The sequence below is a fragment of the Sciurus vulgaris genome (genome assembly GCF_902686455.1).
Source record: "Sciurus vulgaris genome assembly, chromosome: 7".
NCBI lineage: Eukaryota > Metazoa > Chordata > Mammalia > Rodentia > Sciuridae > Sciurus > Sciurus vulgaris.
In genome coordinates this window covers 127,448,698-127,474,058 of record NC_136467.1, presented here as the reverse complement: position 1 = coordinate 127,474,058, position 25,361 = coordinate 127,448,698, and the positions used below count along the sequence as shown (strand labels likewise).

General features: G+C 43.7%; 2 protein-coding genes across 6 annotated transcripts; one reads left to right on the top strand and one right to left on the bottom strand.

Annotated features, from left to right (window-relative positions):
* The first annotated feature begins 5,182 nt into the window (after positions 1-5,182).
* Positions 5,183-18,342, top strand: MOG (myelin oligodendrocyte glycoprotein). 5 transcript variants are annotated; one of them, XM_079148923.1, is made up of 9 exons: positions 5,192-5,519; positions 7,143-7,490; positions 11,178-11,291; positions 13,010-13,030; positions 13,356-13,376; positions 14,876-14,992; positions 15,274-15,294; positions 15,713-15,764; positions 17,867-18,342. In XM_079148923.1, exons 1-8 carry the CDS (start codon positions 5,441-5,443, stop codon positions 15,724-15,726), a joined length of 735 nt encoding a protein of 244 aa, XP_079005049.1. In that variant the 5' UTR covers positions 5,192-5,440; the 3' UTR covers positions 15,727-15,764; positions 17,867-18,342. The 5 variants fall into 5 exon arrangements, with proteins under 5 accessions (XP_079005047.1, XP_079005051.1, XP_079005050.1 ...); XM_079148925.1 differs by lacking the exon at positions 14,876-14,992 and having other exon boundaries at positions 5,186-5,519; XM_079148922.1 differs by lacking the exon at positions 17,867-18,342 and having other exon boundaries at positions 5,193-5,519; positions 15,713-16,250.
* ZFP57 (ZFP57 zinc finger protein) lies at positions 16,384-21,823 on the bottom strand. Its single transcript, XM_079148952.1, has 4 exons — positions 21,441-21,823; positions 20,774-20,900; positions 19,465-19,569; positions 16,384-17,860 (listed from the first exon to the last, which is right to left on the bottom strand). The coding sequence occupies exons 1-4, from the start codon at positions 21,735-21,737 to the stop codon at positions 16,806-16,808; spliced, it is 1,584 nt and encodes a 527-aa protein (XP_079005078.1). The 5' UTR covers positions 21,738-21,823; the 3' UTR covers positions 16,384-16,805.
* Between the last annotated feature and the right edge of the window lie 3,538 nt (positions 21,824-25,361).

Genomic DNA, 25,361 nt, shown 5'->3' with positions numbered 1-25,361 from the left:
CAGAAGCATATAACAGACATAAAGAGATGATGGATTGCCACCAGTGAAAAAAATTAATGTGTCCTCTTGGTGGAACAGAAAGGAAAATGACACAGGGAGAAGGATTCAGGTCCTGGCTTGTTAGAGTCTTAGAAGCTGTGGTGGTGGACATGAGTAATAACACTGAGGGAAAGGGAAAGTAAGGAAAGATGGAGGAAAGGCATTAATTAACTCAGCCAGTCACAGTGGCACACACCTATAATCCCAGCAACTCAGGAGGCAGAGGCAGGAGGACTCCAAGTTCGAGGTAAGACTAAGTTGCCCTAAGCAACTTAGCAAGACCCCATCTCAAAATAAAAAGGGCTAGGGATGTAGCACCCCTGGGTTAAATCCTCAGTACAGGGGGGTGTCACTAACTTCTGACCTCTGAAAAGCAATCGAAGTTGTTTTATTGTGGTTCTCTCCTGACTCTCCAATAGCTCTCCAGACAACTGAGGATATAGTTCAGTGGTAGAGCCCTTGCCATGCAAGAGTGAGGCCCTGCGTTTGAATCTCAGTACTAGGGAAAAAGAAAACTTCTGTACATACCTGAAGTTGCTCATTAGGTCTTAGAGTTCTTAATCAAGAATCAAGTGAAAAGTACAAACCTGACAGCTAACAGATTAGTGTGATCTAGATTAAGTGAAAGTGTAAATATTGACCTAGGGGCTTAGTGTTAGAGTGCTTGCCTAGCATTTGAGAGGCCCTGGATTCCAAACAATTAATACATAAATTTTGACCTCAAGGTGTTAGAATACAAGAAGATACCTGCTGGCAAAACCACAACATAGAGATTCAAAGGTGTAGGTTTTAATTTGTCATTCATTCTTTTAACAGACTATGCTATGTATCCCTCATTATTTTCATTATTCTATACCTAACAAGACATATGTATGCCTTTTGGGCTAACAGTCTATGCAGTTTCTGTACAATAGGTGTTTTTTGCTTGCTTTGTTTGTTTTGGAGAATCAGACACAGGTCTGTGCACTTTATGTACCTCAACTCATTGAAATACTGAAATCTCATGAACAGAGTGAGTGGTATAATTCCCTTTTTAAAGAAATTGAGATTTCTTTAAACTATCTGCAGAAGTTCACCAGACTTTTTACAGGGGAGCTAATTAGTGTTCCTCCATCATCTAGGAAAGGGTGGAGCTAGTATTTGCATCTGAGCATTCCAGGCTATTATTCTATTATATAGGCAGATACCAGGTCCTCCATATTCTGAAATAAGGATATTGAGTCTTGAAAGAGCTCTAGAAATTCTAGATTACATAGGTGATCCCTTCATATAGTTTTCTCTGCTGGGGGAAAACAAAACAAACAAACAAAAAAAACCAACTGTGATTGCCAGGCTCCAAGATGATAAGAAAACGACAGTTGCGCAGTTTCAAAATGGCCACTACTGAACTCTCCTCGTGTCCGAGGGACTTCTAGTGACAGAAAGGGTCATCACTAAGTGGGTACTCCTCCCAGACTGGACTAGGGTGCCAAAATGGCCACCTGAGTCTTCCTGTTCCAATACTACAGGATCCAGGCTTCCTAGGTCCGGGTCGGATTAAAAGGGAGAAGGAAGTAGACAGCGGCGGAAAGGCCTGTAACCAAGGGCAGAGGGCATGAAGCAAAAGGAAAGGCTTTTCCTGCAGGAACTGAGGTCCGAGCGCCGCACACAGGCAATTCACTCCAACGGGCTTGCAATCGCCACGTTCTTCTCCGCCCCGGGCTCCGGGCAGCCTGTTATTGCTGGTGAAGCTGTGACGTCAGCAGCTGCTGGGCGGACTTAGGGCACCTTCTCGTCCCTTACCTGCAAGATCCAGCAGTCGAAGTGGCGAAAAGTGAAGATGGCAGGGAAACGGAAAGGAGGCATGGAGGAGCAGAAAAAGAAAAGGAATGAAAAAAGCTCAGGGTATTCTAGACAAACTTCTTTCTGTTCTATGCTGGCGGGAACATCCAGGAATGGGAAGCTCACTCCTGAAGTCCATTCCCACCTTGGACAGCTCTGGTGGAGAAAGGTGGCTTTGGATTGGGCTGAAATTTGCCTTCCGGGCCTTCTCATATCCAACTGTTCTTCCCCCATGGGGACCTACAGAACAACCTAATGCCTCTTCCACACCACATCCCATAGCCCTGGGGTTGAAATCCGCAAAACTTCATTCCCATTTACGGAGTAGAGGTGGGGAGGGGAGGCAAACGGACTTCACCAGACTCATAACAAGCTGAACTCTTTTCCCTTGAAAATATGAAAATATTGATGAATTTCAGAATAATAACAGGGAACACACAAAAATGAAAAAACTGCCAGACATGGCGATGCACACTCCTGTAATTCCAGCAGCTCAGGAGGCTGAAGCAGAGGGGTTACAAGTTCAAGGAGCTTCAATGGGACCCTATCTGAAAATTAAAATAAAAAGGGTTGGAGATATAGCTCAGCTCCAAGATGATAAGCAAAATGACAGTTGCCCAGGTTAAAAATGGATAGTTCAGTCCTCAGTAGAATTTATTTATAAAAATAAATAATTTTTTAAAATTAAATGGGGCTGGGAATGTAGTTTAGTGGTAGAGTGCCCTGGGTTAAATGCCCAGGACCACACCACCACCAAAAAACAGTCCGTGTTCTGATTTCTCTAGCACTCCTAAAGCATCCGGCTAAATGAAGACATTTTATAGTCTGTTATTGAGTCTCAGTGGACTAACCAGAATAACTTAAGTACACAACTATTATAAAGGCAGAGTAAACTTCATGGGTATGTGACCAGGACAGTTATATAGGGTCCCATGCCTACAAGGGGACACTAGATTAAAATGCTCTGAGGTCACAGTCACACCTTGGAATTCTTTTTTTTTTTTTCCCCCTGGCACTGGAGATTGAACCAGGGGCACTCTACCAATCACTAAGCTACAGTCCTGGCCCTTTTTTATTGTTTATTTTTTGAGACAGATTCTCCCTAAATTGCCCAGGCTGTCCTGGAACTTACTATCCTCCTATCTCAGTCACCCAAGTTGCTGGGACTCTAGGTATGCTCTACCATGCCCAGATACACCCCAGATTCCTGCTAGCTTAGTTTTGCTCATGGTTTCTCTCCCTTCCCTTATATACATCAACTGGTTGTTTCCCAACAACCATGACATCCAAAGGCTTTCTCACCACAGTTCCAGGAATCCACTCTTTTTCAGAAGATGTGAGATATCTGAGAGCACAGACAGAAGTACGGTGAGCTCATCGGGTGCCCTGTAGTGTAATGACTACAAATGCCAATGCTGGGACTAGAAAGCCTGGCTTGAAATCCCAATTCTGTTGCTCCCTAGTTAAGCAAGTTACTTTACCTCTTCTGTTTCTCAATTTTTTAAGGAGCAAAATATTTTAACATTTATTTTACTGTTATGAGGATTAAATGAGTTAATGTATATAAATTGATGGAAGCATTCGGTAAAATGGTTGGATATTCGGTTTTGATTTTTTTCAGATATGTTGTAATTTCTCCAAAATGGTTTTGATTGACTTGCTAGTTCCTGATCCACTCTGCCCACCCAAACACTCTCTTCCATTCCTCCACCCCCATCCTTATCTCCCTTCCAGCTTTTGACAGCTGGCCTGGTGCTGAACCATTACAAGCACCCTACCATCCCTGCCTAGGAAAGCATCTTCTGCATGACTCACCTCCTGAATATTTATCAGGGAGGCAGAGCATCCCAGGCCACTTAGATTCTGGAAAGAGAGAATTTCTACTTGAAAGGAAGTCAGGGACACATGGTGCCTCCTGTTCACATGGGATTCACTCCCCTGACTTTCACTTTCACCTTCATGGTTCCAAATTAGCCAAACCCTGATTGTGCCCAAACTCCAGCTACCTTTCAGGGAGAAAAAATAAGCAAGTCCCAGATTCAGCTAACTATAATCCATCCTTCTAGCCTGGTATGTTTGTGTCAGACAAAAGCAAAAATGTATGCCCCGCCCATGCTTCTACCCGTTACTTCCCAATGTTACCTTCTCTGTGCCTGACATAATTTTTTGTGATGATAGAAATGCTCTACATTTGTGTTGTCCAGTGTGGTAACCACTAGCTGCAGTGCTATGAGCATTTGAAACAGCTTATGCAATCAAGGAACTGAATTTTTTAAAATTTTTATTTCATTTTAATTAATTCTAATTTTAATGACACTTTGTGGCTAGCAATTACTATATTGGACAGCTTGGCTCTAAATTGTCCACCCTGCTCCTTTTTCTTATTTGATGAGGCATTCTTGCTTTAAGATTGGGAAATAGGGCTGGGGATGTAACTCAGTGCTAAAGTACTTGCCTCACATGCTTGCAGCCCTGGATTCTGTCCCCAGATTTAAAAAAAAAAAAAAAAAAAAATGGGAACTTAGTGTCAATGCTTGTCTCACTTGTGCAGTTCTCAGTTGAGTCTGAGGTAAGAAGAAAGCTCATATTTATTCCAGACCCCACAGACACCAAGGAAATCAGAGAACTGTATAAGGCTGAAGGACGTGTCCTGCATGCTGGCTCTGTCCCTGGTGCCTGTGTTGATCATCAGTTGCTGATCCTCTTCCTCCATGTTTGCTCTCTGGGTAGAGATGATCATCAGTTCCTGATGTCTCCTTATAACTTTGCCAAGTACACTCTTTGGGGGTGAAAAACTAACTAAACTCAAGAATCCTGCCCCATATCTTAAGCATAAGGAAGGGAGTTTGGATTTGTAGTAGAATAGAGGGAGTTTGACATCAAGAAAAATGACCTGGGCTGGGGAGATAGCTCAGCTGGTAGAGTGCTTGCCTCGCAAGCACAAGGCCCTGAGTTCGATCCCCAGTACCGCAAAAAAAAAAAAAAAAAAAAAAAAGAAAGAAAGAAAAATGACCTGGTAATGACAGTTGTGAGACAATAGAAATAGGAAGACAAGGCCAAGTAGTCTTTTCTCATCCTTCTCCTCTTTCTCCTCCTCCTGCTGATGATCCTCTTCCTTTAAAGAATCAACAATAATCACACTCCCTTGACTGATTACAGGAGGTGAGGGAGATCCAAAGAACCTTACAGGCTCCATGAACAAGCCTCTTCTGAGGTCCAGTAAATGATTGATCCCACTGGCTCCTCGATGCCCTCTCTAAGGCTAGGTCACTGGGAGGTGGTAAGGGAGGAAGGTTCAGTACCAGGCAGCCACTGCTCCATTGCTCTGAGGGGGGTGGGAAAGGCAAACCCTGGTCATTCCCTTAGTCTGTAGCCCTTTTGTGTGTGTCTGGCAAGGGTGACGTAGAGCTCTTCCTAAGGGCACAGCTGCAGCAGTGGCCTGGGTGGAGGCAGGGCCCTGGGCAGTACTGCCTCCCAGATCCTCCCTTCAAGCTTCCCAGGGGTAAGGGACATGCAGCCCAAGGGTCTTTGCTTGGCCTGACTCCATCAAGGGGACTCTCTGTCCCCAGTAACAGCAGAGATGGCAGGTTTATCAAGCGTCTCTCTACCCAGCTATGTCCTCACCCTTCTCTTCCTCCAGCTGTCTTCCAGTTATGCAGGTAAGACTTGTTTATTCCTGTTGTGTGGAGACCCAAGGACAGAAAAGGTAGTTTCTCAGGGCTCACCTTCAGTCAGCCTCAAACAGCTATATGAATTATCTTTCTAAAAACTTAGATCTACTAACACAGTTCTCCTCCTCCACAACCTCTGTGGCTCCTTTCAGAATAAAATCCAAACTTTGTTTGTGTGTGTGTGTGTGTGCGTGTGCATGTGCTTATGTGCGTGCTCACATGCACATGTGTGGTGCTGGAGATTGAGCCTGGACCTCATACATGCTAGGCAAGTGTTCTACCACTGAGTTACACCCCAACTCAGGCTTTGATTTTTCACCTCTCAAATAAGGATAAAATAATAATAACTTCTTCGAGTTGTTGAGTTAAATAAGATGAGATATGTAACTTGCTTATCAGTACCTTTTTACAGTAGATTCCAATAAATGTTTGTTGAGTTATAACATCTTGTTTTATTTGAGAATTTGCCCTGCAGAATTAGGCACCAATAAGTTTTCATAGGGGAACCTTTTTACCCCATGTGGAGGAGAAATAAATGAAACAGAAGGGCTGCTTGCTTTGGCAGCGCATACACTAAAATTGGAAGGAATGAGATTATTAGCATGGCCCCTGAGCAAGGTTAACATGCAAGTTTGTGAAGCATTCCAAAAAGAAAGAAACAGAGGGCTAGGGAAGTATCCCAATGGTATGTAGCTATCTGGGATGCACAAGGTCCTAGGTTCAATTCCCAGCACCACAAAAGAAAAAATTCTGTTTTTGGGCTAAGGATGTAGTTCAGTGGCAGGGCACCTACCTAGCATTCATGAGGCCCTGGGTTTAGTCCCCAGTACCATAAAGAAACACAAGACAGGGCCCTAACCTCAGGGAGCCACCTGACTGACAGAGGAGGCCCAGTCTAGACACTCCCAGGGAAAATCTTTTTGGATTTAAGAAAGAAACTAGAACCATTCCCCAGGATCTAAGGGAGAAACCAGTCTTATCTGGTAGCTCAGAGTCTAGCTTGGAAACCATGTTTTAATAAGAAAAAGACTTGGAAGATGTTAGGCACAGGTGGACCAGATCTGGAGTGCGGTGGAAGGTACAGAGAGTAAAAAAGAGTGAAATAGACCCACTCCCAGAAGGTCTCAGAGAGAATTTGAGGAACAGGGTGTAAACAAGGACAGAGGGCTGAGAAGTAATGGAGAGTGACAAAAGTAAAACCTCTAGGGGAAAAGGGATCAGTGTAGCCAGGACAGAACAGAGAGATCCATGGGAGAACTAAACTTCAAGATACTGGACCACATTCCAAGGTAGAACCTAAAGGCTGGCTGAAGAATCAGAGACAGATGCTGCTGGCAGAAAGGTGGGCAGCAGCTGTCAAGAGGATCACGTACTAGAATATTCTGTACAAGACACTCAGGACATCTCTATGACTGGAGACTGTTTTGTTGTTGCTCATTTGTTTTGGAATATGCTCAAGGGGAAAAAATGAGCTTCTCCCTGACTTTTGAATTCCACTTAACGATTGAGCGTGTTTCTCCCATTCTCGTTTGAAGCAGTTCTTCCCATGATATGCCTGTTTGTCAAGGCCCCCTCTGACCCTCAGTTTCTTTTCTTTGGTGTCTTGGACAGGACAGTTCAGAGTGATAGGACCAGGGCACCCCATCCGGGCTCTGGTGGGGGATGAAGTGGAACTGCCATGTCGCATATCTCCTGGAAAGAACGCTACAGGCATGGAGGTGGGGTGGTACCGTCCCCCCTTCTCTAGGGTGGTCCATCTCTACAGAAATGGCAAAGACCAAGATGCTGAGCAGGCACCTGAATATCGGGGCCGGACAGAGCTGCTGAAAGACACTATTGGTGAAGGAAAGGTAACTCTCAGGATCCGGAATGTAAGGTTTTCAGATGAAGGAGGTTTCACCTGCTTCTTCCGAGATCACTCTTACCAAGAGGAGGCAGCGATGGAATTGAAAGTGGAAGGTGAGTCATTCAGTGAAACACCACATACACACCCACCAAGGAATTCATTGTAATAGGATTTGATCAATTACAATGCCTTAGGAATTATGTCTCTCTTTATAACAAATAAAAGGACACTTCAAAGCAACACAGAAAAGTTCCACTTAGATACTTAGATTAACTTGCAGATTATTTATATTTCCCTCTAGTGGCACAAAACGAAAAGAATTAGGTTATTCTGGATTTTTGCTGTCTCCATTTCTCATCTTTTCTATTTGGCTTTCTTTAAAATTTTTTTCTCTACATGTATCCACAAATGTACAGATTATAAATACTTTTATATTCAATGAATAAGTACAATCATATAGGAAATTATGGGTTTTTCTTTTTCTAAATTTCTTAGTTGTAGATGGACACAATACCTTTATTTTACTTATTTATTTTTATGTGGCACTGAGGATATAACCCAGTGCCTCACACGTGCCAGGCAAGCACTCTACCACTAAGACACAACCCCAGCCCCTGAGCTTTTCTCTTTTTTTTCTTTGGTAGGGTCATACTTCTATTCTCCTGCCTCTCCTCTTTTCCACCACTGTGATTCATATTAACTTTCTTGTATATATACTTTCATATGTATATATATGAAAACATATTTAATATAATATATAATATTATATAATATATTCATACATATATATGCATATATACGTGTGTAAACAAACCCAGGGTCACAGGGCTTTTGTTCCCCACATTCTGTAACTTGCTTTTATCATGAAATGCCTCCAAGTATAGCTCTGAAACAATCTGTGTGTGTGTGTGTGTGTGTGTTGTGTTTCATTGGGTGAGAAACATTATTGAAAGCCATATTCCTGGTAAAACATAGTACAACAAAATGAACAAGTAAAGCAGATATCTGAATTACAGAAAGAGATATCACCTATGGTTTTTACCTTATTTGCTTCAATTCTCCAGAAATCCATTTTCAGTATATTTTCTGAGATGAATGATTTTGAAGTTAGTTAATTACTTCAATCACTCGTTCCATCTTAGGAAGGTTAAAATGTGGCAAGGTGAAGTGGACAGAGGGGGAACTTTGAAGATTAGTGGCCATTTAATTGAAGAACAAAAATGTTCTGAGTGCCTGAGCCTCTGGTCCTTTCCCCTCCTTCCTCCTCCACCCCACCCCCACCTGCAGTGCAAACATCAGACAAACCATCACTTTTGTGTCTGGGTTGGGGTTGACTGTTGCAGTGTTGGGACCTGAAGATGGCATTGTGTGCTGAATAACAATGCACTATTTCTAGAGATGAATTGCAGGGACATGAAAATAGCTCTGTGTGTCACAGAATGTTCTTCAGACAGCTGTTTTTACTGGGGAATTTTTACCCACAAAGAAGTCAAATAGGAAGGATTTCTGTGGTTACAGATTTTCATCCTTCCTGCTCAATAACTTCCTAGTTCTACCAAAGAACTGCCTCCCCAACACACTCCCTGAGGCCCACCACACAAAAAAAGGGGAGAAAAGAACTAAGAGAAAATACCCTAAAGCTTTGCCTCAGGGGAGAAAGTTTTTCTTTGAGTTGGTTTCCACATTCCAAACCCCTCCTCCCATCTTCTGGTCTGCACGCCTAAGAATCTGAAAAAAGGCTTGTTTTATAACTAACCAAGAGTCCACTTGACTGCCCTGGGGAGCCCGGAAGCTGAAACAACTTTAGGAATGAAAGGCAGTAACCATATTTTTTAAATATGAAAAACTCCTTCTCTGAAGAGTTTCCCATCTTTCTTTTTGACTTTTTTGATGTCATTTTTATGATTTTATTACAGTCTCTAATCATTTCTTTAAACTCATCATGAAAACTTAAAAATATTTACAAAAGTGTAGAGAATGTCATAATGGACCTCCAAGTACTGATCTCCTGGCTCAGCAGTTATCAAACCAACTACAACCTGATTTACCTGATTCTCATTCATTGCCACTCCCTATCAACTTGCTGAAGCAAATCCCAAGCAAGCAGCTTTATCATTTTATTGCTAAGTGCTTGAGAATGTATCACTCAAATATAAGAACTCTTTTTTTTTTTTAAAGAGAACAACCACAATCCTATGATCATGTCTCTAAAAATCAACAAAAATTCCTTAGTATCATCAAATAGTCTGTGTTCAAGATTTCCTTTCATAAATGTATTTTTACAATTTGTTTTGTTTGAATAAGATACAAACAGGCTTTACGCATTTGTATTTGCCTATAGGGTTTCCCGTAGTCTGAATTTTGCTGACTACATTCTCACATTTCTGATTAACATGCCCTGTATTTTTGGTAAACTGAGAAATCTAGATGCAAGATCAGACCCAGGTTTGATTTATTTTGGCATGTTTCATAGGGGCTGATAATGTCTGCTTTTATCTCTTTCTATGTTTCTAGTTAAAGGGTTATAGAAAACAATATTCCTATAAGACAGCTCCCCAAGAAAAATAGAGGGACGGTAAGGCTCGGGAAGAGAGAGGGAAGATTGGCCAAACATTAAACCTCTCCCAGTGCATTCCTGATAACAATGGGCCCTAAAGGAAAGGGGCGGATAAGAATTGCAGGCCCTAAACCTTGACCTTCTGCAAGTTAAATTAGCCCTGAATGATGATGGGCAAGATTTGAGTACTCATCCCTCGGAGTCTGGTTTTAACCTGTACAACTAGCCCCTGATGGTCAAAACTGCATGTGCACAGGTTTCCAATGATTACATCATCCTCATTGTACCCTATAAAACCAAAATCCCCTCTGTAACTGATGGCCATTTTCCCCCTCCGGAAAATGGGGCCCAGTGGTGCCCGAATCTGCGAAGGAATAAAGGCTTTTCTGAATTCCTGGAGGTCTGCTTCCCGTCCTTTTGTACTTAAACTAATCTTTTGTGAGGGTATAAGAACTATGCAAAAAAACAAAACAAAACAAACAAACAAAAAAAAAAAAACAAAAAAAAAGGTCAAGGATGTAGTTCATTAGTGGATCTCCCCTGGGTTCAGTTCATACATCATCCTCATCATCATCCTCATCATCATAATGGTGGATGTCTATACTGAACTTGTAGAATTTTTCTTGTCATTATTCCCTAAATAATACAGAACTATTTACATACTATTTACATTGTATTAGTTATTATAAATAATCTAGAGATGACTTAAAATCTATGGTAATGCACAAACACAAAGATAAATAAAGTGTATGGGAGGGAACTGGGGGCATACTTCAGTAGTAGAGCACTTACCCAGCATGATGCATAGGGCCCTAGGTTTGACCTTCTGCAAGGCCAAATAAATAAAATATTTGGGAAGATGTGCATAGGTAATATGCAAATACCATGCCATGTTATATAAGGGGTTTGAACATATGTAGATTTTGACATCCAAGAGGCTTCTGGGACAATTCCCCTGTGAATTCAAAGGGATGGTTGAACCTGCTTAATTATATCACTACAGGTAACTTTCAAAAGGAACTTAAAAGTCAAGTGTGCTGCATATTTTTTATGGGGAATACAATAATAGACAAGAGCCTTGTTCTGCATTTCTTTTTCAAGGCTAAGCTCAGGTGTCACTTCAGAGTCACCTTCTTTGAATCTTGGTGATATCCGTTCCTTTATTCAAAAGAGCTTATGGAGCCCCAGATGCTGTGTTGGGAATTGAGGATGCAGCCTGGGTGGTGTCGATTGTGCATTTCAGATCCCTTCTACTGGATCAACCCTGGAGTGCTGGTCCTCATCGCTGTGCTGCCTGTGCTCCTTCTGCAGATCACTGTGGGCCTCGTCTTCCTCTGCCTGCAGCACAGACTGAGAGGTACGGGGCAGAGGTTGGGCCCATCAGGATCCTTCCCTGTCAGGAGCTAGCCTCTTAGAGTCAGGTCAGTTAATGTTTCCTTTTGAGAGACTTCTGAGTTCAGAATTCTACAATGATAAATTTTACATCTTACTGAATGCTTTCACATGTAAAATAGGAGCTTGCATTTCCCTAAGAGGTGAGGCTGATAGGTACTGACCTTGTTTACAAAGAAGGCAACTGAGGCCAAGAGTGATTCAGTGACTCACTCAAACTGACACAGATTGTAAATGGCAGGACTCAAATCCCTGTACCGTATCCAGTAGCTTCAAGCATCAGGGAGAGTGAGCTTCAAAGTCAGGCAGGTCTAAGCTATTAGGAGTTTTAAATAAAAATTCTGAAATGAAAGTGCCTACCACATAGTATGTGTTCAAAAACAGTTTCCCCCATTTTTCCATTCAACCCTGAGGCCTTGGGTTCAGCTTCAGTGAGGTTCTTTGTGCCCAGTACTTCATTCTGAGCCTTCTCCCCTCACTGTTCTCTCTCCTGCCAAAGCACAAGCAAGGACTTTCACCTCTTACCTTCTCCTGTTACTTAGAGGATAAAGTAGCAAAGAGGGTTTGGAGCATCTGAGGGAGAACAGGTATTAGTCAGATTTCATGGGATCTTTTCTCTCATCTTGAATTTATCACAGATGCTCACTTACTTCTCCCACCTGAAAAAAGGCCTTCATGGGGGCTGGGGAGATAGCTCAGTCAGTGGTTTGATCCCCAGCACCACAAAAAAAAAAAAAAAAGGCCTTCATCCATCTTAGCTGAATTAGAAGAATGAGAATGATGGAATTGGGCAGCCTGGGACTGAATTCCATCTTGGGCTGGACTATCTCTAAAATTCTCAAGTTCTCCAGGCCTGTTGCCTCATCTGTCAAGTAAACATTCTCCCTCCTAAATTGTAAGGAGGATTAAAAGGGATAATGTCATGTAAAGTACCCAATAAAGAGCCAGTCACAAAGTAGCTGCTCACTAAATGTCTAGCCCCTCCCTTCCTCATTCAGATGGGAAGCAGGTTTAGATTTACAAAGTGACAACCCAGTTGGGTGGGGTGGCAAGGTGAACTGAGAACTCCCCAAAAAGGAACAAAGAGCAGTGGGAGAGGTAATAAAGTCCTAGGATGATTTGGGGCATTGCCATTTACTGAGGTTCTTTTTTGAGATGGGGTTTGGCTAAGGCTGGCCTCAAACTTGCAATCCTTCTGCCTCAGCCTTCTGAGTCACTGGTATCAGAGGCATGCACCACTGCGCCTGGCTTTACTGAGGTTCTTGAGAACTTATTTGAAAGTTCTAGCAGGGGAGCATAGCTATTATGTACCCTTGACCAAAGACTGGTCAGGGAAGGTTCTCTTTGACCAAGGGTACAACTTTGGAGGAAAGGGACATCTACCTAGCCAGCTAGATCAGCTGAGTCAACACTGGCAATCAATGGGGTGACAGATGTTTGCCCTCACCTCCTGTTGTCTGAAGTTCTGTTCTAAAGAAGCCTCTTGCATTCTTTCACTATTCAATCCAGACAAGTCAGGGAAAGGGCCAGACCCTTGGTTTCAAATCTAGTGCTTTCCTGCTTCCTAAAGATGCTCAGGGCTGCAGAGGAATAGCCTGCACTAAGGGCGAGGGCACTGAGTATGGAAGGGCTCCTATCTAGTTCCAGAGCAGGAACTAAAAATGTTGCCTTTTTCTGTTTTAGGAAAACTTCGAGCAGAAATAGGTAAGTTCCAGCTACCCTTCCTCTCCAATTCCTCTTTTTTGGCCTTTTGTCATAACCCAAATTGTCATTTTCTCAGACCATCTCTGCCTCCTCCAATACCCTTCAATTGGGAAATTCATATTTATAAAACAATAACCAGCTAAGAACTGTAGAACATCTCCTTGCTGTCCTCTGCCTTTAGCCAGGGCAGAAGTAAAATCCTATAGCTTCCTCTCCTGGGTCAGGACTAGAACAAATTTTAAGTGATTAAATAACAATGACTCAGAGAAGAAGGGATCTTTTTTGAGTGCCCTACTAAATCCATTTTTATTTGTTCCTCTTTCAGAGAATCTCCACCGGACTTTCGGTAAGTACAGGTGTACCATGGCCCTCCCAAGTCAACTTGGTTTTTCACTCAGGTTCCAGTCACTTGGTGGAAAAAGAACCCTTGGCTTCTGATAGATATTCCCCCCTTCCTTTTTTTTCTATCTTTGAATGTCATCATTTGCATCTAGGATTGGTTAAAATAGCAAATACTCTTATACCACATGCCAGGTACTATACCACCAACAACTTTACAAATTTTTTTTCAATATTTTTATTTTTAGTTGCACATGATAGCAGAATTACTTTGGCAGAATATACATACATAAAGTATAACTTATTCTATTTAGGTTCCCACTCTTGTGGTTGCACATGATGTGGAGTTACCCTGGTTGTGTATACAAATACAAGGCTAAGGAAAGTTATGTTCAATCAATTCTACTGTCTTTCCTATTCCTTTACAAATGTTAAGTGTTAAATCCTTATACACTTTTCTTTTGGAAATTACAAAAGAAAGATAAACACACAACGGTGTATAGTTGGGGGCGTGAAACATACTTGAACAAACAGAACGAAATAAAACACACACAAATCATCTACCACTCTTACGTGGCAGTTACATGGCAGAGTGAAGTTTCATGAGTATAGACCAAGTAACCATACTCAAGTACTCAGGGAGGGTTTTTTGGGGGAGTAAAGTCACCAAGCCACAACAGAAATTTGATCCCTGGAGGATATGGTCTCTGCTTTTTTCATTTACTACAGATTGCCCTGTGCCTAAGGACAATGCCAACAACAAAAGAGCACCCAAATATTTGAGCTGAAATAAATTCTGTAGAAATTAGAAGATGGCATTAGGCAGAGCACAGACATTCCTGTGTTGAGCAGCCTTTCCTGCTACAGCAGAGGTCCTGGTGCCTCACACACTTGTGGGAGCAATAGGATTTTTATTTTGAAGGATTTCAATATCAAAGGTCTGAACTTTTTGTATCATTAAAGGATCCCTTCCAGAATGTTTTTCTTTCTTTTTTTTCTGCCCAGTACTGAGATTCAGTGTCGGGAATTAAACGCAGGGCCTTGCACTAAGCAAATGCTCTACCACAAAGGCACATTCCCATCCCCAGAATGTTTTTAAACGTACACATAAAATATAACACATAGGAACACAATGAAAATCTGTGTTGGAATACAGTTACCAACATGTAAACAAACTGATATATTAACAAATGTTCCTTTAAATAACAAAAGTAATGCATAAATAAAGTAGCAGCAACTCTCAATATAAACAGCACCTGGAGATTTCTGTAATCTCCATCCTAATGGGATGGAAAACAGCTGTGATTTCCACTGGCAAGAAAGTACAGGTACTGCTGATACTGTGGTGCGAATAAAGATGTGATGCTTCTCATCCAAATTCATGGACTCCCTGGATTCTGTCCCAAGTCCTTTGGTGTTCTTGGATCAGAAGCCCAAAAAGGAAAAGGGTGGGTAAGTATGAAGGGAAATACATATTAACCGTGTTTGTTCTGATGAACAATTCAGATCCCCACTTTCTGAGGGTACCCTGCTGGAAGATAACCCTGTTTGTAATCGTGCCAGTTCTTGGACCCCTGGTTGCCTTGATCATCTGCTACAACTGGTTGCATCGAAGACTAGCAGGTGCCGCAGCGGGGAGCAGGCAGTAAATAGGACCACTGAGCAATGGGGGACCCAGGCAACCCTGAGTGGGAAATAGTGGAACCAGGACTTAGGATTCCAGAGCCCTGGAATTCCTCTGTCCTCATGCCCATCCCCAGGCTCCTCAGAGGAGCTGTGTTACTGAAATCTGTGGGGCCTCTCAGTGGAAAGGAAGGGTGGGTCACTCTGATTGTCCACAGAGAGGGTGTAGGAGGGGGTAGCCATTTTCCACTGATCACCTATTTACTTCTCTTTGTTTGCAGGGCAGTTTCTTGAAGAGCTAAGTAAGTTCTCTTCTCTTTCTTATAAGCTGGGAACAAAAAGTCAGAAAGAAACTGAAGCAAAAAGAAGGGGTTACTGAGGAAAGGAGTGGCTGGAAAGCATGGAGGAGGAGGACTCACCCTGTGAGGGAGGAGGGAAGGAGTTAGAGTCAGGTTTACAGGTGGCAGAGAGGGAAGCTGGGCTGCTCTCACCTACTGTCTCATCTGCTCCACCCTCAGTGCCCTGAGGTAGGAATCCTCTCTGGTTGGCCTCCCTTCTTATTCTCAATAGCAGCTGCCCAGTGCTTCACCCCTGACACCAACCACCAAGGCAGCCACAGAAATAAGATGACCCCAGGGGTCTTTTAATTTCCTAGGTTCAGGGGTTTCATGATAAAAACTTCTGACAAGGATTTTTCAAGTTATTTTCTCCTCCTTCTAGGAAATCCCTTCTGAGTGCTGTGGCATCTTTGACAAGGGTGGAGGCGAGCCTGGTGGGTCCAGAGACTGATCCTTGGGGATGTCTCATCCATCAAGTTGCACACTCACTGGCCACTTTGCTACGGAGACATTCCAATCCACACTTCCAGGAATACTCTGAATTCCAAATAGAATTGATTTCCCTTCTGTCATCTACCTTTTTTCTCCCTTTCCTCAGCTCCTTCCATCCTTTGCCATTGTTTGCTTTTCATGTCTTTCTCCTCCTCTGTCCTTCACTAGGAAGCCCTCTCTGGCTAAAGCAAGGTGGGTCTCTTTTCTCCATCAGAGGACACCTGTGCTGGAGCATAGCATAAAAACTGGAGACCAAGAGTCTCCTCACTGCAAATTACAGAACATCCAATTTGCAAATGGTGGTTGTTTTCTTCCAAGACTGAGCCCTTATTGAGCAGAGCTGAGAGGGTAGAAAGAATCCAAAATATCACAGAGGAAGCTGAATGAGCTTCAGACTGAGGATGTAGGGAGCCCTAACCAAGACCTGGAAATGGGGAGAGACCACAGAATACCAGCCAGAGCTCTACCTTGTCTCAGCAACCTGCGGAGGGCCTCGGGAAGCAATGGAAGGGAACAAAGCAGCGCAACTGCTTTAGAATGGTTTCCGTTCTGCTCCCACCTCTTCTCTGCCTCCCTCACACTTTCTCTTCTCTAATCTTTTTTCTCCCATCTTCATACCTATCAGAGTAGCCATGGTTTTATTCAACAAATACTACTTGATGATCTATCAGACACAAAGAAACAAGTTAGGTGCTAATTAATAATATGAGTTTCTATGTGCACACTTCTTTTCCCTTTTCTTTGTTGTATTTTCTTCATCATCCATTCACCTCTCTCTCTCTACTCAAGCCTCCTGACCCTGGAGGTCAGTCCTCAGGAAAACCAAACACAAAGACCTCTGTTGGAAAGGCCATTTATTTGTTTTGAGATCTTCACTGCCTACTTTGCCTTGTCTCCTTTGCGTGCCTTCTCCCATACTGCCTCTCTCCTGGGAATATGGATTCTCGAAGATCTGTTTCCTCCATGCCTCCAGTCCTTCCCAGTCATGGAGAATCATGAAAGCACCCAAGCCTCTGGCCCAGGATTACCCAGCATTTATGGGGACTGCCCAGGCACTGTTCCTTGCCTTTATAGCGTCTCCAGTGATTCAGAAGGTCCTCTTTCTCCCCAAAGCAGAGGTCACAGATGGGGCAACGGTAGATCTTTTGCTTCCAATGAGTCTGCTGGTGCTTGGCGAGCCAGAAGGATGAGCTGAAGGACTTGCCACAATGGAAGCAGGAGGTCAGCTGCTCTGTGAGGTGGACCTTCTGGTGGCTAGCGAGATAGGCTTTCTTGCTAAAAGTCAAGGGACAATGTGGGCAAGAGAAGACCTTGAGTCTTGAGGGCTGCACTAGAGAAGAGCTGAATCTGGTATTCAGGCAGGAGGATCTACTGTCCCGTGCTTGTGTCCTGGTCACAGGACTCTCATTTCTAAATATGGGTTCCTGGGTCCTAGTCACTGATGCCTGGTTCACAAGTCCCTGGATGGAACTCTGTCTCCTGACAATGGGCTCCCGGAATCCAGCTGTGCCTGGAACCCTCGCAATATGCTCCTGGTTTCCAGCCACTGGCTCCTGGTTTTGGTGTATCTTCTGGTGGCGTTTCAGCTCAGACTTGTCCCGGAAGCACTTCCCACACTCAGGGCACGAATGGGGTCGGTAACCCAAATGAACACGGCGGTGCCGACTCAGTCCAGAAGCATCACAGTAGGTCTTGTCACAGAGTGAGCAACAGAAGGGTCTCTCCCCATGATGTTTGCGCCTGTGGTAGCTGAGGGCCTTGGGGCTCCAGAACAACTTCCCACACTGGCTACAGATGTTAGTCTGCTTAGGGTTGTGAACAAACTGGTGGTTGTGGAGGAAGGAGCTCTTGCTGAAACACCTGCCGCAGGTGTGGCAGAGAAAAGGTGGCCCAGCTTGGGATGTCTGGAATACTGAGGTCCTGCCAGAGCGTGGACTCTGGCCTGTCCCTCTGTGAACGAGGGAGACTTTCTTATCATCACTAGTCCCCTCATCTCTCAGATTCTGACCTGGCTCTTGAAGTTCTTCCTTCTTGCCTCCTGCAGCAAACGAGGAAGTATTGATGACACAAGAGTCACAAGGAGAAGGCCAGTGCACGCTTTCCCTTCAGAGCGAGCCACTTCCCTTTCGCCATCCCTCTCCCACCGGGGCGTTTGCCCTCGCCCTTGGACTTCATAGGGTGGAGACAAGAAGAACTTTAGGCTTTTCAAATTATAAGCAAATAAAAATCTAACTGGAATCTTCCAACAGTGTCAGAGATTTTCTATTTTAACTTATGGTCACATTTCTTAAAATTCATTTTCTCATTCCAATCTTGTTCACACTTTCACAGACACTCCAGAGATATCCACAGCCACACCATGTATAGTCATCTCCCCATATTTGTGACTTCGATTTTCATGGTTTCAGTGATCCATAATCAACCACAGTTCAAAAATATTAAATGGAAAATTCCAGAATTTGAGAGAGAAAAAGACCATATTCACAGAACTTTTGTAAGTGTCCTATTTTACTATTGTTGTTTAATATGTTCAGAGTTCAGTGCTATCTGTGGTTGTGGTTTCAGGTGTCTATTGTCCACTCCCACCCCCATACTGAGGAGTGAACCCAGAGTCGTTCTGTCACTGAGCCACATCTCCAGCCCTTTTTATTTATTTTTTTTTATCTGAGACAGGGTCTTGCTAAATACCTAGGCTGGGTTCAAACTTGCAATCCTCCTGTCTCAGCCTCCTAAGTAGCTAGGATTACAGGCAAATGCCACTGTGCCTGGTATCCACTGGGAGCTTTGGAAGACTCCCCTATGGATAAGGAACACCCAGCCCAACGAGCACCACTGTATCATGCAAATTGGGAGTAAAGAGGTGTTATTACCAATTAAGTTGGAAACCAGGTATGGTTGCCGAGGCATGTAATCTTAGCTACTTTGGAAGCTGAAGCAGGACAATGGCAAATTAGAGACCAGCCTTAGCAACTTAGGGAGATCCTGTCCCAATATAAAAAATAAAAAGGACCGGCATTGTAGCTCAGTGATAGAGAGCCCCCTGGGTTCAATCCTCATACTACTTACTTAATTAATTAATTAAATGTAATAGGAATAAAAAGGGTTAGGGATGTAGCTCAGTGGTCAAGTGCTTGCCTAGCATACATGGAGCCCAGGTTCAATCCCTAATACCTCCAAAAGAAAAGAAAAATAATCAAGTTGGATGAAATATAAACCAGAACAGTTCTAGCAAATTGGGAGATGTGTCAGCCTGGCTTGACATCTTCTTAACTCCTTAGTCTATTCCCATGAACAAGTTTCCTTTTCTCCAGTCCACCATCAAGCTTTTTCTCTCCTGCTTCTCTTTTGTCTTAGAAAGAACTTTTTCATCAAAGGGGTATAACTGACATAAGCTATTCACATATGATCTTTCAATCCTTAGAAACTGAAGACATTTATTTGTCCTGAAAGGCTTACATATTCATCATGAAGTCAAAGACACCCTTTCATCTCCAGGTCTCTTCTAGCTTCAACAACTCTGATCAGGCTGGAAAAATGGATGACAGGAGAGAACACAGAGAACCTTGATTCTCTCAATCAGCTCTCCATCCTTCCACGGATAGTCCTGGGCCCTTTTGATTTTCTCTTCTTTGCAATTCTTACCTGAAAGGAGGCCTTGTCTGTTTGGGTGATGGAGATCTACTCTCCTCTGTCTCTCCTCTTGCTCAAGCTTGGTGATCAGATCTGGTCTAGGCAGAAATATTCTTGCTGGTAAGAGGGAATGAAAGAAAGAGTAAAGTTGGCCCCAGGCTTGGACCCTTCACATCTGTTGGGGACAACAGATTACTTCTAGTATGCTTGCTTTAAGAACCTTAATCTGGAGGGCTCTGCACTTGATGAACAGAATGTGTCAGGACTGATGATGTGCCACCTTGCAAGCTTAGGCCTTAATAGATCAGTAGCTACCATTTCCTGTCCTTTGAAACATCCTGCCAGGCACTTTGGCTCACATCTGTAATTCTAGTGACTCAGGAGTCTGAGGCAGTAGGATTGAAAGTTCAAAGCTAGCCTTGGCAACTTTCCAAGACCCTGTCTCAAAATTAAAAATAAAAAGGGCTGGAGTTGTGACTCAGTGGTAAAGCACCCATGAATTAAATCCCCAGAACAAAAACAATAACAAAAATACCCACTCTTGTAACCCCGCTTCCATGCTAGAAGGGAGCTCAAGCAGCCCTGTGGAAAGTTCTACAGGAAGAGGAACTCAGGTTCCTGTCCAAGCTTCCAGTCAAAAGCTATTGTGAATATATGATTACACAAATGGTGTGACTCTACATCATGGACAACCAGAGAAACAACAGTTATACCTCATTTTTGTACAGTGAATCAAAATTTTAAAAATTAAAATGAATTTATCAGTCACATGAATGAGCCTTCTTCAAAATGAATCCTCTAGCCCCAGAAGCCACTCCAGCTGTCACCATATTAGACAGAAACAAAATTTCCTTGTTGAGCCTTGCCCAAACTATGGATTTGTGATCCAAATAAATAATTATTGGTTTAAGTCCTTAAAAAAATAAAAACAAAACTTTAATCTGAACGCTTAGATGCAGAAACACATTCCAAAAGGCCAGCTCCTAGAAAAGTGCCTAGCTCATGAGTGACAATAAATATGTTGGATGAATAGACAAATTTGCATATTTTGAGAACACTATCATCATGTTACAATGTTATGTCCGCCTTCATGCAGATTTTCATTTCTTTCTTTTTTTGGTCGTGCTGGGGATTGAACTCATGACCTTGTGCTTGCAAGGCAAGCACTTTACCAACTGAGCTATCTCCCTAGCCCAGATTTTCATTTCTTCTGCTTTTACCCCTGAGCTTAGTGACCCAGGTTTTTCATATCTGAAAGGTACAGAACTAGGTCAGTGAAGTTAACTGTGCCCAGGTAATGACTGAGGACCCCACCTCTTACCCACAGACTCCAGGTTCTTGAAGGTTTCTGACATAACACCCTGGTAAAGGGCTCTCTGACTCGCATCTAGACATTCCCACTCTTGCTGGGTGAAATTCACTGCTACGTCCTCAAAGGTGACAGGCATCTGGAAGAGCAGGACAGATTCAGAGACTGTGTATATACACAGACCAACATCCAGTATCAATATTCAGAGAACTAAAACCTAAGAGAAAAATAAAACCATGGAAGGAAGAGAGAAATTAAAAAAGACAGGTACTAAACCAGCAACTGTGACCTACAGAAAGGAAAGGAAGGATACAGCGAAAGGAAAAGAAGATGTGGTGGGAAAGGAAGCAGGATACACAGAATATGAATAGGAAAGCACAGCAAAGGAAAAAGGCAGCCATTCTGACAAATTTCAGGAAGCACTCCCCAAAGGATCCACAGTGGTGTGGGAGACTAAGAAAGACTGTGGCTCTTTTTTCTGTTGTTTAGCCTAGAACAATCTGAGACTTCATTAGACCCACAGGCAGAAGAATAGGTGAAAGAGCTCCTGGAGTCTAGGGCTGCTCCCCTCCTCTTTCTAGCTTGTTCTCCTCACTTTCACCTGCCATCTCTCTTCGCCATTTCTCTTTGTGGCTTCCTGAGGGGCTGTTGTCACCCCACCCACCCAAGAACACCATACCTTCTCTTCTGTGGTGTCTTTTTCTAGCTTTATCCACTCCTGGCCTAGCCCCCAAGGATGACTGGACTCCTTCTTGGAGCCCTCTACCTCCCAAAAACTGGGCAGATGGAGAGGTCCCACAAAGACTTGAAGGTTTGATATGGCTTCCCGTGACAAGCGAGTCTGCTCCAAATGGCTGTCTTCTTTGTCTGTTCCGCTGTCCAAATTCTCCTCCTGCACCTTTGAGAACATCTTTGGTTCCCTCAAAGTCTGAGCTACAGAGTTCAGGGACCTGGTCACCCTTCGCTCAGCTGCCATTGTCCAGTAATGCCAGGCTGGAGGTAGGCGTCCACCTTCTGTTCCACCCTGCTTTATGCAACCGGCTGGTGCCTACCTCTAGGAACCTGAGGTCAGAGAGAAACAAAATATATGAGGAAGAGGGAGAGTAAGAAACAACAGCTTCCTTATTTGGTCAGTGAACACCAAGAGTTAGTAACCCTCTACTCTGTGACCAGCACGGCCAAACTCTCTGTTCTGGCGAGGGGTGAAGGGGAATTAGAAAAATAACAACTCACACAGATTTTAAAGATTAAGCTGGGATCAGATGGACTGCTGCTCTCTGATGGAGAAGCAGATCTAAAGAGTGACGCTAGTGATCTTTATTTATATATCTTATTATCAAGTTAAAAACTATGCAAGCATTATTCTTTGTATTCAGGAAAGTTACAAAAACTAGGACATCTATGTAGCTTTTCCACATTGCAAAGTGCAATGTTAGGAGCTTTGTGTAGCTCTTGGGAAAGTCTAGTGTTAAAAGTTACTGTAAAGTAGGCAAGTTCAGGAGTAGCAGAACTGGTGAAACACTGTGGTTGTCTAGAATAAGAATTCCTCTATTCCCAGGAACTATGTGCCTGAGACCAAGGTCAGAGCTGATAGGACTCTTGCACAGAGCCTCCTCATGCAGGGCTTTACCACAGCAGTTAAGCATCCTGTGTCCTTGCACAGAAACATTCCCAGGCAGTAGGCATGCCACAGCCGTGAGGTCATCAGAGACACCCAATCTCAATCACTGCTCTCCCACCCTCTGTCACCATTTCCCACAGTTCTACTGAAACCTCTCAGCAGTACCCCATGAAGTAACAATTATTGGCCCTATCTTAAGGTGTGCAAAGTATAGAGATGCTGAGTAACTTGTCCAAGACACTCTCAATCTGTGGGAAAGTTAGTGTTGAAACCCTAGACTCAGTATCACTGAAAAGCATGTGTCTAGGGCATCCAGACCTGAATCTGTCACAAATCACCTTTAGTTAGTCTCTTCATTTACTCTGACTTGGTTTCATGGGAAGTGTGAAAATAAGAAACTAAGATCTAAGATCCTTTCCAGAATAAATACATACACACACACACACACACACATTTACATTTAAAATGATTCTGTGACCTAGATTTTCTTCTTTTTTTGGGGGGGGGGGGGCTGGGTCTCAAATCCAGGGCCTAGCTATATGTTAAGCAAACATTCTACCACTGACTGAGCTACATCCCCAGCCTATGACCTGGATTTTTAATACAGCTGCTCCTCTATTCACAATGGGGTTATGATGGGGTTATATTCCAATGAGTCCATCGTAAGTTGAAAGTCAGAAATGCATTTAATGCACCTAACCTACAGAACATCTTGGCTTAGCAACAAAGCACACTGCAGAGTATCAGTTATTTCCTCTCCTGATCTTGTGCCTTACAAGAAGCTGAAGCTCACTGCCACTACACAGCATCAAGAGAATATCAGAGGCCAGGTATAGTGGTGCATGCCTGTAATCCCAGAGGCTAAGGCAGGAGGATCATGACTTCAAAGCCAGCCTCAACTTAGAGAAGCCCTAAGCAACTTAGCAAGACCTGTCTCTAAATAAAATATAAAAAAAGGTTTAGGGATGTGGTTCGGTGGTTGAGTGCCCCTGGGTTCAATACCTGGTTCAATACCAAAAATAGAGAGAGAGAGAGAGAGAGAGAGAGAGAGAGAGAGAGAGAGAGAGAATATCAGAGTATTATTATAGGTATATCACTAGCCTAGAAACAAGATCCAAATTTAAAATCCAAAGTACAATCTCAACTGAATGGGTAAGGTTTTCCTACCATTGTAAAGTCAAAATACATTAGTTGAACAATCATAAGTCACTGTAAGCCAGCAAGCATCTAAACAGCCCCATTTGTAAAGATTAATACTAATAACAACCCAACAGCTCTCACTTACTCAGGGGTCACAATGAGCCAAGCACTGTAGCTCCCTCCCTGCTCACTTTGAAAAGTTCTTGCTCTGATGCAAACATGGCAGTTCACCCTGTTCCTGCTGACAACCACTCACCCACATCTTCCCTCCCATCAGTTGCTGATTTTTTTTCCTTTCACTTTTTAGGAAGGGTAATGGAATTGATAATATCAGCAAGGAAAAAGATTTTTGAGGAAAATGAATTGGGTCCCCCCCCAAAGATGTCATGACAACTGCAGTCCTAGGATCTGAAGGTGATTTTCTTCTTCCTTCCTCTCTCCCTTTTCCTTTCTTTCAAGACTATTCAAGATCAGCTAGGTGTGGTACTGCAGGCCTGAAATCCCAGTGACTTAGGAGGCTGAGGCAGGAGGAATCCAAGTTCAAGGCCAGCCTAGCAAGACCCTGTCTCAAAATAAAAAAAGGGCTGGGATGTAGCTCAGTGGTAGGGTGTCCCTGGGTTCAATTCCCAGTATCAGGGGAGATAACAACAAGACTATTCATGGTCATTTCATTAAGTAAAGAGATCTCTTTTCCAGCCAACTGCACTTTAAACGGCCTCAGTAATAATGTCCATAAAGACTTGCCTTTCCATTCACCAGCATGGAAGACCTTTGCTACCATTAGTCCTCAAGATGGTTTTTGTTGAGTGGCAGGAAGAGGTCCTTGATCAGGATTCTAACTTCTGTGAGGGTTGACTCTCTGGCGGCCTACCTCCCTCTGCCTCCCCACCCTCTGCAATTTACCTCCAAGAGTACTTTCTTTGTTCACAGGACCCCAGAGCTCAACAGGGGTCGGGGGAGGAAGGAAGCTAGATATGACTCACCAGACTTTCGGCTATTAAGGGGCTGGAGGTCACAAGCGGGTTTACCTGTACCGGCTTGTCCCCACCCTTTCAGAATGCAATTCCCCGTAAGGAATGTGTCGCCATTTTCCAGTCCTGAGTTGAAATCAATCGCTTTCCAAACCAAAATCATCTCATAGTTTTTCACAGGAAATTCTGAGAAGGCCCCCCAAGTCCCCAGCACACCTGCAAGGCTTTGTGAGATCTGCCCTTGCAGTCCCAAATCCAGGTATTCAGCCACGTGAATATTCTGTCCTTCAGCAAACCGCCCAACACTCGTCCCTCTAACTCAGCCTTCGGGTCGCTGCTCAGGCCTTCAAGGATACTGTCCAGCCACTGTGCCTCCCAGGCCGACCAGATCACGGTTCCTGGCGGGCGCTTGTGGCCCGGACTGCGCACTCACAGTGTTTCATAGAGCATGCATGTATGGCACCCCAGCTGGAGCCGGGGCTGTTCGGCTCACCACTGCTGCGCACAGCAGGAGCTAACACTCACTGAACCAGCTTCGGTGCGCTGAAACAGTCTCACTGACTAGGACGCCACTGACCGATGTCCGTCTGCCCTGAAACTTCCTTTCTGGGATCACGACTCAACACGTGCCAGGAGTCCTTGCTTCGCGCAAGTCCCCAACGTGGCGGGAGTGGACAGTGCACCAAGTCACACACCTGGCTAAGTCAGGGATCCCAGAAGCTGGAAGTTCCCCCAAGATTAGGGTCTCAGTCCCTCCTCGCCTGCCACGGTGAAGGACAAACCCTCCATCGGCCTCCACGGCAGTGAGCGTTACTCCTCGTTGCCTTACTCACCAGTCCAGCCCCGGATGTGACTTCTGTGCGTAGAG

Coding starts and splice junctions, on each gene's coding strand:
- MOG (XM_079148921.1), top strand. CDS start 5,441: ATGGCAGGTTTATCAAGCGTCTCTCTACCCAGCTATGTCCTCACCCTT. Junction 7,491..11,177: donor GATGGAATTGAAAGTGGAAG/GTGAGTCATTCA, acceptor TGTGCATTTCAG/ATCCCTTCTACTGGATCAAC. Junction 11,292..13,009: donor CCTGCAGCACAGACTGAGAG/GTACGGGGCAGA, acceptor TTTCTGTTTTAG/GAAAACTTCGAGCAGAAATA.
- ZFP57 (XM_079148952.1), bottom strand. CDS start 21,737: ATGGCAGCTGAGCGAAGGGTGACCAGGTCCCTGAACTCTGTAGCTCAG. Junction 19,570..20,773: donor CAAGAACCTGGAGTCTGTGG/GTAAGAGGTGGG, acceptor CCCTCTTACCAG/CAAGAATATTTCTGCCTAGA. Junction 17,861..19,464: donor CAGACAAGGCCTCCTTTCAG/GTAAGAATTGCA, acceptor CGTTTGCTGCAG/GAGGCAAGAAGGAAGAACTT.